Source organism: Nycticebus coucang, chromosome 14, assembly GCF_027406575.1.
Source record: "Nycticebus coucang isolate mNycCou1 chromosome 14, mNycCou1.pri, whole genome shotgun sequence".
NCBI classification, from domain to species: Eukaryota; Metazoa; Chordata; class Mammalia; order Primates; family Lorisidae; genus Nycticebus; species Nycticebus coucang.
The window spans coordinates 69850796-69863440 of record NC_069793.1 but is presented as its reverse complement, the minus strand read 5'-3'; the positions used below and the strand labels follow the sequence as shown (position 1 = coordinate 69863440).

Here is a 12645-nt window from a genome sequence, read left to right as displayed (position 1 = left end):
ATAAGAAGACAGTAGTGTCTGGTGGTGGTGACAGGGATGCAGATGCTGATGGAGAGCCATTCGATCAGTCATTCATCTGACAGATGTGGACAAAGTCCCTTTCATGTCACTGACCTGGTGATGAACAAGACAGACCTGGACTTCAAGGAGCTTCCATTCTGTTAGGGGGATACAGACAATAATCAGGTCATCAGATAACTAAATTCATGTAGTGATAATGCTACCAAGGAAAAAGAACAGGAAAAGTGGCAGAGAGTGGCCAGAACGGAGTAATGAGCAATGAGAGAGGAGTGAGCAGGGAAGCACTCTCTGAGAAGTTGGCTCTTGAGCTGAGCTCAGAATGGTAAGGGGCCAGCAGCTGAGGATCCAGTAGAAAAGCAGCCAGGCAGGGGAAGCAGCAGTGCAGAGGCCTTGTGGCAGGGGGAGCGCCACTTGCTGGAGTAACAGGCAGGAGGGAGTGTGGAGTGGCTGGACTGTCACAGGTGATGGGGGGATGGATGAGATGGGCTTGGGGCCTGAGCATGTGGGGCACTATAGGCCAGAAGTCTGCACTTACGGGAAATCAAATGGAGACCACCAGTGGTCTTTAAGTAAGAACTGATTTGATTTATACATTTAAAAAATCACTTTTGTTGCTTTATGAGGAAGGAATAGCTTGAAGGGGGCCAGAGGAGGCAAGGAGTCCCTTAGGAGGCCCTGTGTGGTCTAGGTGAACACTGGGGGCTCAGACCCAGCTGGCAGGTGTAGGGGTTGAGATGGGGACAAATTCTGAAATAAAGCCCCAAGGACTTGATGATGAACTGGAAGAGAGAAAGGAGTCGGGGTCAAGCCTCAGTTTTCAGCTCGAGAAACTGATTAGGGGAGTTCCACTTCCTAAAGTGGGGGGAGGTGGGGAGGATGGGGTTCAGTGTGGCAGAACCAGGCAGAATCTCCTAGAACCAGGACCTTTGCTTTGGATATTAGGGTTGAGATGTCTGCAAGACATTGGGATTGGTGATAGGCCTTATGGTCGTGGCTATGGGGGCTGTGAACCTGCTGAGGTCCTGTGAGGTTGGTGAGAGGGCCAGGACTTGGAGATGCCTGGGGGCCCTATGCCATGGAACTGGGGAAGCTTCTCCTCCACAGGTGTCCCCACTCTTTGGGACCATCTATGACGCTGTTGTCCTGCTGGCCCATGCCCTGAACCGCTCTGAAAGCCATGGGGCAAGGCCCTCGGGGACTCACTTAGGAGACCACATAGGATCTCTGGACGTGGCTGGCTTTAGCCAGAGAATTCAGACAGATGAGAAAGGGAGGAGGCTGGCCCAGTACATCATCCTGGACACAGATGGTCAAGGAAGTCAGCTTGTCCCCACTCACATCCTGGACACAGGCACATGGCAAGTGCAGCCCCTGGGTAGAGCCATACACTTTCCAGGAGGAGCCCCTCCATCCCATGACTCCAGCTGCTGGTTTGACCCCAACATGCTGTGTGTGAGAGGTAATTCATCATTCATCCACCCATTCACCCATCCATCTATCCATGCCTCCATCATCCATCCACCCACCCATCATTCACCCATTCATTCATCCATTTATTCATCATCAATCATCTATCATCCAACCATGCATGTATCAATCCATTCATCCATCTATCCATTTATGCATCATTCATCATCCGTCCGACCATCCAGGAGCAGGTGCTTAGGAGGGACTTTGACACTTCATTGAGAAGACTGAACTAGGGATACCTCCCCTCAGTTGAGCAGGGCTAGAGCACCTCCAGAGCACGCTCCCATCTCTCAGCTCTCCTATACTTCATCATGGCTTTGTGACTAGGCTGTTATCTTCTGTTGGCGCCAGTAGAAAAGTGATGCTTGGAAAGATTTGGTGGCTTGCCCAAGGTCACACAGGGAGGTGGTGGCTGAACTCATGCTGAGCCTGAGTCAATAGATTCCAAGGGTAGGATTCCTTTTTCTCATGACACTAGGAAGTGTGAGACATGGAGGCATGCACCAGTCTGATTTCATCATTTGTCCATCCAGAGTATCACCTGTGATGAAATTACACTGACATATACAGGTGTAGGTATGTAGAGATGCTCACACACTGTATATAAACAAGTGCTCACACATCCCTGAGGCACACTTAGTTACCATGATTGGTGGAAAACTCAGATTTGCCAAGCTAGCTGATGGCCCTGCCCTGCCCTAAGCCTCCTCATCCTCCTCCCGACCCAGGCTCTGCCATTCCCCCAGCACTGCTCTGTGGATAGGACCAACTCCCTATGTTTCCCTAAACACACACCACTTTCCTGCCTGTGTTGATGTAAGCATTTTCCTGTCCCTCAGCGCTGCCCCCCACCCCTCGCCCGCCACCACCCAGCCTTGCCTGGCTGACTCCTATTTGTCCTTCAAGGCCAGCTCCATAGTTAAGGTTGGGGCCCCTCCTTGTGTCCCCACAGCCCCCTGGGACAGTGCATCATGTACATGGAATGGCTGTGAAGTGCTGAGGAGGAACTGTCCCCAGGCTACATGAAGTACTAAGAAGTCTCTCTGGAGAGGGAGAACCTTGAGGAAGCCTTGACTAAAATGTTCATTTGTCCCTCTTTTCTTCCACAAATGTTGATGGAGGACCTACTGCCCCAGGTGCTGTGCTCAGCCCTGAGGGCATGGGAGTGAATGAAGCAGAGTCCCTCCCTTGTGGAGCTGGTGCTCTTAAAGATCAGACCCAGGTTCTGCTCTCCAGGGGCATTGGTCTGGTGGCAAAGACAGGCCAGCGAGAGGCACCACCACACAGTGTGGTCAGAGCCATGCCAGGGGCAGCCGGGGGTGGGTTGAGCCAGAGATTTTTTTTTTTTTTTAGACAGAGCCTCAAGCTGTCACCTGGGTAGAGTGCCGTGGACACCAGGGGTGGCACCTCCAATTCTTGGGCTTAAGCCATTCTCTTGCCTCAGCCTCCCAAGTAGCTGGGACTACAGGCGCCCGCCACAATACCTGGCTATTTTTCGGTTGCAGCTGTCATTGTTGTTTGGCGGGCCTGGGCTGGATTCGAACCCGCCAGCTCAGGTGTATGTGGCTGGCGCCTTAGCTGCTTGAGCCACAGGCACCAAGTCGAGCCCAGAGATCTTTACAGCTCCCCTTCATCAGTCCTGGCTCACAGACTTCACCCCGGGGTAGGTTTTAATGAACTCGCTTAATAAGCCAATCAGCAAACACTTACGGGATATCCACTGTGTGCTAAAGTTGGTGCTGAGAATTGAGGTGATGGCAGAGAAGATTCATGGTCACTGTCAGGACCCATGATGGAAAGAGAAAGAGGGTAAAGGCAAATGGACAGGGCCCTAAGAGAGGGCACCAGGGGTGGCAGGACCCTGAGAAGTAGCACCAGCCTGGGAATTTGTCTTCTCCAACATTCCACTGCCTGCACACTTGTCCAAACCCTGTCCTCCCTCACTGGCTAGGGCAGCAGTCTCCCCATGGCCTCCCTGTATGCCCTTGGCCTCATCCTTTGAAGACATAATCGGATCTGCTTCTCTGGCCCCTCAGATTCTAACTCAGGACTGCCATAGTTAGCACAAATACAGCTAGTCAGGTAACAGGATTGAGAGACCAGAAAGCAAGGGCTCTGAGACCAACATATTTAGGATTGCAGCTCAACACTGCTGCTCACTAGCTGTGTGACCTTGGGGAAAGTTGCTTACTCTCTCTGGGCCTCCATTTCTCCTCTGTAGATAGGAATAAAGACCTAGCATCCTCAGCTGCTTATCCCTAGGGGCAGGCCCTATACTTTCATGTCAATTAGAAGGTGCTACTTGGGTCATGTTTTCTCAATGAGACCCACGCCCCAGGTGGCACTTAGAAGCCCAGGGACAAGCCAAGCTTTTCCTATGGGAAGATGTGGCAGGGAGAGGGGAGGATACACCATCCTGGGCTGGATTCTCTGACTCCCTATGTCCTGGTGTTGCGTTGGTAAGAGAATTCGCTGCTGCCTTTGTTTTCGCTAAGGGTTTCTTGTCTTGGAATGTTGGAGCTTAGAGATGCATTTACATACTGCTTTTTGGACTTTGCCTCATTTCTCATCTCTTTTACAACAAAACTCCTTGAGATAGCTGTTTATACTCGCTGACTGACTGGCTCCTCCCATTGACTCTCTCCCACCCCTCCTTGACATGAACACTCACAATGAGGTCACCAGCGACCCCGTCACTGAGTCCCTTGACCAGGGGTCTGACTGCTCTTTCCTCCACATAGCCGGCCCCTTGCCAGGGTCCCCAGGGTCCAGCCAATTCGCATTAGCTCCTCTGGCTGAGCACTTTTGTTCTCTCTGTCTACACTCACTCCCTTGGTATCTTGTCCATTCTTGTGGCTCCCAAATTGGCATCCAGCCTTGTTCTCGCTTCCTAACACGTATGTCCAGCTCCCTACTCGACATTTCCATTTGGATGTCTAGCAGGCATCTCAAGTCAATGAGCCTGAAGCCAAACTCCTGATGGCCCCCAGCCTGCCCCAAACAGTCCTCCCCATGGGTAAAGAGAACATCCCCAGAGCTCTGCACCCCCACCCCAGTCTAGCAGCGCACGTTGCAGGCTTGTTTAGCACCTGCCCAAGCCCAGAGCACTGCCACCACTCCACTGCCTGTACCCTAACCCAGGCCCAGTTCCCTCTCACTAGCTAGGGCAGCAGTCTCCACAAGGCCTTCCTGCATTCTGCCTTTGACCTGACCCTTTGAAGACATGATCAGATCTGCTACATCTGCAGAGCCTCCCACTTCACTTGGAGAAGAGCCAAAGTCCTCATTAGCAGACTTCTTGGGCACTGTCCCCTGTCACCTGCCTGCCCTCCTGCCTTCCACTTGCTCTGCCCGGCTACCCTGGCCTCTTAGCTGTTCCTGGAACGTAGCTACATGTTCCTGCTTCCCAGCCACTCTTAGGGCTGGAGTGCTTCTCCATCTCATGCCGTCCGGCTTGTCCCTTCGCCTCTCCAGAATTTGACTCCCGTCTTCCTTCCTATGAGCCCTGGGTGAGAGGCAGGATGCCACAGCCAAACTTCCAGGGTTTTGGGTTTTTTTTTTTTTTTGTTGTTGTTGTTGTTGTTGAGACAAAGTCTCAAGCTGTTGCCCTGGGTAGAGTGCTGTGGCATCACACCCCCAACTCTTGGGCTCAAGCAATTCTCTAGCCTTAATCTCCCAAGTAGCTGGGACTACAGGCACCTCCCACGATGCCCGGCTATTTCTTGTTGTTGTTGCAGTTGTTGTTGTTTAGCTGGTCTGGACTGGGATGGAACACGCCGGCCTTGGTGCATGTGGCCGGTGCTGTAACCATTGTGCTACGGGCACCGAGCTGAGCCGTGGCTATTTTTTTTTTTTTTTTTTTTTTGCTGCAATTGTCATTGTTGTTTTAGCTGGCCCGGGCTGTGTTTAAACCCACCAGCCTGGGTGTATGTGGCTGGCGCCCTACTCACTGAGCTACAGGCACCGCCCCAAACGGCCAGGGTTTGAACCAGACTCTGCCAATTACAGTTACTTAACCTCTGTTTCCTTACCTACAAAGTAGGTCATGAGATCATGACCATAGCTATTTCCAAAACTTATCGGGAGGGATAACTGAACTGAAATACATAACATCCTTAGCATAGATGCCTAGAACAATGCAATGTACAACTGTAAAATAAGTACCAGGAAGTACTTAAATTTCACAGTGCTGTGCTGCTCTTATTATTATCTGGACTCAATTTAGATTGGGGAATCACAAGAGGGGCAGGCAGAACAGAGTTTGTCCTTTAACAAAAGGAAGCAGGGTAAGAAGCAAGGAGGGAAGAAGAAATGGCCCTTCCTTCTGTGACGGTGAAGGTCACTGTTCTCTCTCCAGACTGGGACCAGGCATTTTCCCACCTCATCAGTTCTTTATGGTGCTGGAGTTGCCCGAGCAAAGTAGCCCTCCCCACCTTGCCTGTTTAGAGGCCCTACACAGCCTCTCTGTGTCCAACTCCTGACCCAGAGGCTGGAAATTTAGATTCACTATAAGAAGGGCTCTTCTAATAGTCAGAGCCATCCCACAGTGAAACTGACTGCCAAAGCAGGTAGTGAGTAGCCTGTTGCAGGAGGCATGCAAGAAGTAGAATGACACCAGACAGGGATCCATGTCACCATTTTTATCCAGCACCTGCCCTGTCCAAACCTGTGTCAGGTGTCAGGCCTGGCGAGAGGACAAGAGGAGTAAGGCCAAGACCCTGCTATCCCACTGCTCTTAGTCGAGTGGGAGGGGCCTGACATGTGGGCAGACAAAAGGCCACCACGTGATCAGGACTATAATGGGGTCTGGGCAGGATCTGTGAGCTCTAGGGAAGGGAGACCAAAGTGCAGACACAGACAGCAGTGCTGTGGATCACTGTCTGTGTGTCACAATCCATCCACAGGTAGGACTTCCCCAGCCAGGGGCTATTCTGGGCCTTGGCCCTGGTGAGGAGGCTGGGCAGGGACTGCGTGCCCATTTCCAAAGGAGGAATTGAGGGAATGAGTGACTGCAGAGCTGTCCTCAATGTGTGGTGTTACTGTAATGACTCCAGTCTGTCCCTGCTTCCCTGGCAGGTGCACAGCCCCCGGACAGCCTCTCCATGCTGGCGCTGGCCAGCCTTCTGGTGCTGGCAGGAGGGGCCCTCTGCTGCCTCATCAGGTGAGACTCTGCACCTGAGCCTGGCTCTGCCTCTCCACGCACCACTCCCCACCAGAGATCTCCCTGCTGTGGGCACAGCCCTAGAAATCTGCTTTCCCAGCCTTCGTCCCCTGGGCACATGGGGCCCCTCTGTGATCGTGCCGATTCTAGAGCCTTGGCCCTATGTCCTGGTGTTGCGTTGGTAAGAGAATTCGCTGCTGCCTTTGTTTTCGCTAAGGGTTTCTTGTCTTGGAATGTTGGAGGACTTCTCAAGGCCCTAGGAAGGTCCATTTGAGACTTGAGGGGGAGGAAGCCTGTGATCTTGGACAGGACTCCATCCCTGGGCTTCAGGCTTCCCTCTATACAATGAGGGGCTGGGATGATGCCCAAAGGCCCTTCAGCTTTGAAAACAATCCTCCCTGGGTCTAAGTTTTTTTTGTTTTTTTTTGGCCGGGGCTGGGTTTGAACCCGCCATCTCTGGCATATGGGGCCAGCGCCCTACTCCTTTGAGCCACAGACGCTGCCCGGGTCTAAGTTTTTCTGTGTTCCTGAATCCAGACCATTGCGAGCCTTGGCACATCTGGAAGGGGGCAGCCTTCCACTCTCACCCCTCACTGTGCCACCGCCAAGGCCTCCAGGCAACTTGGGGGAATGCTGAGGCTTAGGCTAGCAGGGGCATCAGGCCCTGGGGGTCCAGACCTGAGCCTGAGGCTCAGGAGCTCTCTGGAGACAGTGCCCAGCTGGGATTATTGGGGAGACAGAAATGGAAACAGGGATAAAAACAGAGGGCTCTAAGTCAGAGGCAGGGCCAAGCGGCCAGCCGAGGTGGGGGTGATGTTTGCATTGCCCACTGCCCTGCCCTTTCTCTTGCCTTCAGATTGGGTATCCAGCAGCTGCGGCTGGTGCGGGGCCCTCACCGGATCCTGCTGACAGCCCAGGAGCTCACCTTCGTCCATCGGCCCCCAAGCAGCTGGGTATGTGGGGCAGGGGTTAGGCTGGGAGGGTAGGAAGGGGACTAGGGTCTGGTCTGGGCTCCTCACCATTCCCTCCCCCTCCAGAGGCTGCATATGGGCAGTGAGTCAAGAAGTGTGGCAGATGATGGGAGCCTGAGATCCGTGGCCCAAGGATCAGCAAGGAGCCTGCCAGCCACTCAGGAGTCCACCAATGTTGCCCTGTACCAGGTGAGGGCTCTGCCATCCCCACGCCCAGGCTGGGGGTGCTGCAGTCAGTTTGGAGAAGCTGAGGCTAGCCCATAGCCTCTTGGGCCTCTGTGTGCCCAACTCCTGTTACAGAATGGGAAACAGTCCTGGGTAGGAGCAACGACTTTCCTGGGTCACTCTGACCAAGTGCATAGCAGAGTTGGGAGAGGGAAGCAGAGTTCCCAATGCCAGCCCAGCATGGTTCACAATCTAAGCCTGGGAAACAACCAGTTCCAGGAGACTTGGCCCTGGGCACTGCCAGAGTGTTCCTCCCCAGGGCCTTTCTCAGTGGCCAGGGACAGCCCAGGTCACCCTCCCACCTGCTCAGGCAAGGCGAGATGCTGGGTTCCCATAGGCCCTGGTGTGTGGGGGCAGCACCCAGCTGAGGATAGCTGTGGGCAGAGGCTAGGCCACCAGCCGACAGGGCATCTGGGAAGTCAGAGGTTGCTGAGGACATTGCAACTTCTCAGGTACTGTCACTCTCAAATTCAACAGTCCACTGGGGCTACAGTTCTCCTACGTAGCGACTCTCACAGTTGACAGACCAGGCTAATTGTTTCTACGGGAAGCAACATGAGACTCTTCCCCCTCCTTTCCACCTGTCCCCTGGGGAACCCCATCTCTTTGCTTCTGAAGAGAGGCTTAATGATGTGCAAAGCGTGTTTTGTCTGTTATCTGAGTTAGCTGACAGGCTGCCAGTGAGCCTGAGGAGGTGAAGCCCGTCATGGATGCGAGAGAGGAGGCCACAGTTACATCTGCCCTGGGCCAGGTCATAGCAAGGGTAGGGCCCTGACCTGAGGGCTCTCTTTCCCTAGAGTCCCTGGGTCAAGACACCCCAATGCTTCACAGGGTTAGGGGTGTCATGGGTGCCTGGGGCCTGCGGGGCAAAGCTGACATCCAGGCTGGGAATGTGCAGGCTTCATAACCACCATCTCATAAGCCCCGGAGATGTGGGTGGGTGCTGTCAACCTCCCTTCACAGACTTTGTACATGTAGCTTGGAGAACTGATGTCACCTGTCCCAGATCACAGAGCTAGAAAGAGGTGGAGTCAGCGAAAGCCCCTGGCTCTGCCTTAGGAGTGCAAGTCTACCTGCTGTTTCCACTGACCAGGCTCTGCCACAGCCAGGGAATAGCAGCAGCTGAACTCCCCTTGTTCTTCTTGGGCAGGGAGACTGGGTGTGGCTGAAGAAGTTTGAAGTGGGCCCAGCCCTTGACCTGCGCCCCAGCAGCCTCAGTCTCCTGAGAAAGGTAGAGCTGCGAGGGATGGGTGGGGAGGAGAGGGGATCTGCTCAGGGGAGGCTTACTGGTCTGGGTTGGTCCCTGTTCAGTGTGGAAGCTTCTGGCCTTCAGAAGCCAGATCCTGTCATCATGATCCTGTTCATTGACAGCACCTCAATTGTGGCTATACATGGTCACTGTCACCACTACACACGAGCATCCCTAAAGCCATGTTGCCACCCCAATATGACCATGTTCAAGCCCACCAGGGACACAATTCTCTTCATCAGTAGTATCACATGGCATATGTCACACCATCAGGGGGCCTCACCCTGCACCCTCCCTCCCTCTGTCCACCCATCCCCCTATGAACTGTTTATTGAGCATCACTTATGTGCCGGGCAGTGCTCTGGGCTTTGAGGATACACAGTGGGGAAGAGAGACAAGGTTCCTTCCCTCGGGGAGATACCAGTCACATGTCATCACACAAGCACCTTCACTCCTGAGATCAGCACCATTTTGGGAGACACTGTGGCATGGAGGACGGAGCACTGGACTTAAGTCAGAAAGACCCCTGATAGAATCCTGCCTCCATGGGGCACTTCCACTTTTCTATAACATGGAAGTAGTGATGTCCACCTCCAGGGAAGTATGAGGGCTGCAGAGAATATATGAAATAACCCAGAACTGTTCCTGGCAAGCAACATGCTTTCAATAAATGGTGAATTTTATTATTATTCCCAATAGCTTCACTACCTGAAATTAAGTTCAGAGAGATTAGGTGACTGAGGTTAAGTTAAGCATTTCCCACTGGGCATCTTGCAAGAAATGTGAGTAGATGTTTCTTAAAACAAAATGTCCTATGTGTGGCCACGTAAGTTTGCATTGCGTGGGTGGCCGTAGTTCTTCTCAGAACCTTTCATAAGCTGTTCTGGTTATCTTTCACTGTGTTAACAACTTACCCCCAAATGGAGTAAAATGATAACCATTTTATAAGATCTTATAATTTTGTAAGAAATTTGGCAAGGTCTCAGCTGGGCAAGTCTTTCATTCTGCTCCATATTGGTTGGGGATCACTTGGTGGTATTCAGCTGGTAAATGGGTGTCAGAGGCTGGCAAACTATGGCCCACAGGCTAAACCAGGCCCACTGCCTGCTTTTGTAAAGGCGTATCGAAACACAGCCATGCTCATTCCTTTATGTATTGTCTATGGTTGCTTTCATGCCTCAGTGGCAGAGGCAAAGGGTTGTGACAGAGACTATATGGCCCATGAAGACTAAATCACCACATATGCTAATATGCTTGTGAATCTCTGAGGGGGAAGAGTATATAGCCCCCCACTTAATTGCCCCTGAACTCTTTTTGTGAGAAGGGCCTGTGCCAGGCAAGGCTTCTGTCTTTCCTGCTTTGCCAAACGCTAGTGTTCCTGGTTGGGTTTGAGCTTTCTAACTTGCTGGGCAGCCGTCAGAGAGGCTTCTTTCTACTTATACTTGACCCCTTCTGCTGTGCCTGGTCCTCCTCCATCCCTTCATCTTGGGAGATAGAATCCATACTATTTTCAGGTCCATGGTATCACTCAGACTAGGAAATAGGCACGCATGCTTAATCTGTAGAGTTGGCCACAGTTCATTCACTTATTGCTCCATGAAGCTTTCACTCATTCCTTCATGCTTTCACTCATACTTCCATCCATTCACCCATCCACCCTCCATCTACCATCTATCCATCCACTGTGTTTCCATCTATCTATCCAATATATACCTATCCACCAGTTTTTCGACCCCCATCCAACATCTACACCCATTCATCCACTCACCATCCATCCACCCATCTATCCACCTACCATCCATCCACCACCTGTCCATCCACTCATCCACACCCATCATCCATCTATCCACAACCCACCATCTATCCACTCACCCATCCACCTACCATCCATCCACCCACCTATCCACACTCATCCATCCACCATCCACCACCTATCCATCCACACATCCACCCATTCTCGAAGGATCCCTGAGGGCTGCTAAGGTGCCCATTGCCCTAGCAGATGCGAGAGCTGAGGCATGAGAACGTCACTGCCTGCCTGGGCTTTTTCATGGCCCCTGGGGTTAGTGCTCTGGTTCTAGAGCACTGCCCCCGGGGCAGCCTGGAGAACCTGCTACGGAATGAGGCCCTGCGGCTAGACTGGACCTTCAAGGCCTCCCTGCTGCTGGATTTGATCTGTGTGAGAACCCTCCCCAGACCTGGAACTGTGGGGGGGGGGGGAATGGGGAGGGCAGGAAGACCAGAGAGGCTCAGATTTCCCACACCTGGGTTCTCCTGCTTCGTCTAACTGAGGGTACCTAAACAGTGTGGCCCAGGGGGAGGTGAGCAGGAGGGCTTCCTGGGGACTGTGGGAATTCTGAGAGCTTCTCTTATTTAGCATAGACCTAATGGACCTCCATATGTGCACCCCAGGGCATGCGGTACCTGCACTATCTACGTTTTCCCCATGGTCGCCTCAAGTCCCGAAACTGTGTCGTGGACGGCCGCTTTGTGCTCAAAGTCACTGACCATGGCTATGCAGCTCTCCTGGACGCTCAGCAGGCTCCCCAACCCCAGCCAGCCCCAGAAGGTCAGCTCAGGGGTGGGCAGGGAGCTGCCAGGAGGCTCTGAGGTCTCTGTTTACACCAGGTGCTGGTAAGGCAGGGGAAGCAGGGGAGCATTTTCTGTGATGTGACCTCGAGTCAATCCATCCATACATCCACCCAATCATTCTTTCTCTCTGAATGAACCTTAGGCTCTTTACCTGTGAATTGGGGAGAATAGAAGCCCTTACATCCTTCCAGGGTTCAGGGAGGGGCTAGGATGCCACAGCTGTGAAGTGCCTGGCTCAGCCACATGGTCAGTGGGTGACGTCGGGCGGCCCTGCCCTGTGATTGCAGAGCTGCTGTGGACGGCTCCTGAGCTGCTGCGGGGGCCTGCAGGCCCCAGGCGGGGCACCCTCAAAGGGGACGTCTTCAGCGTTGGCATCGTCCTGCAGGAGGTGCTGACTCGAGGCCCGCCCTACTGCTCCTTGGGACTGTCAGCAGAAGGTACGGGATCCTCTCCCCCCCTAGGCTCAGCCCTGGCTGGACTTTCTGCGTGGTTGGGGAGGTCATCAGGAAATGTAGGCCTGAAAATAACCACAAAGACACACATACCTAAAGTATAGCTGGATTTGATTCACATGAGAACTGGGTTTCCTTGACTTAACCCTATGGACCCCACTGATCCATACCAATGTAAGCCCATTCCTGAATTCCCCAGCAATGTTTGTATTATTTCGCTTACTTATCATTATTTACCATTAATCCAAGAATATCTCTTCTCAATAATACTCAGTGTCAGTAACTAATAAGTAAGTGAACTGGTTTTGCTAGTTTAGTGGGCTCTCAGGGTTAAGCCACCTTAATGAGCATAGGAAATACAGGAATATAGGAAAAGACATTCAAACTGGTCTTCCAGGATTTCTAGTCCAAAGCACAGGTATATTTCCACAACTCCACCAAAATGGCAGCTGACCAGTCCAGGGGCTAATGACATCAATTTCTGGGTGAAAACCCCAGCCCTTC

At 52.7% G+C, this 12645-nt stretch overlaps 1 protein-coding gene across 1 annotated transcript in view; it reads left to right on the top strand.

Annotated features, from left to right (window-relative positions):
• The window catches only part of LOC128564534 (guanylate cyclase D-like), a 77499-nt gene that overhangs the window by 47051 nt on the left and 17803 nt on the right, over nt 1-12645 (top strand). Inside the window, exons 6-13 of the mRNA XM_053559979.1 lie at nt 1126-1480; nt 6568-6652; nt 7509-7605; nt 7690-7812; nt 8999-9079; nt 11100-11276; nt 11510-11666; nt 11977-12126. Of these exons, the coding sequence (XP_053415954.1) occupies nt 1126-1480; nt 6568-6652; nt 7509-7605; nt 7690-7812; nt 8999-9079; nt 11100-11276; nt 11510-11666; nt 11977-12126 (1225 nt within the window). The remainder of the gene's footprint in view (nt 1-1125; nt 1481-6567; nt 6653-7508; nt 7606-7689; nt 7813-8998; nt 9080-11099; nt 11277-11509; nt 11667-11976; nt 12127-12645) is intronic.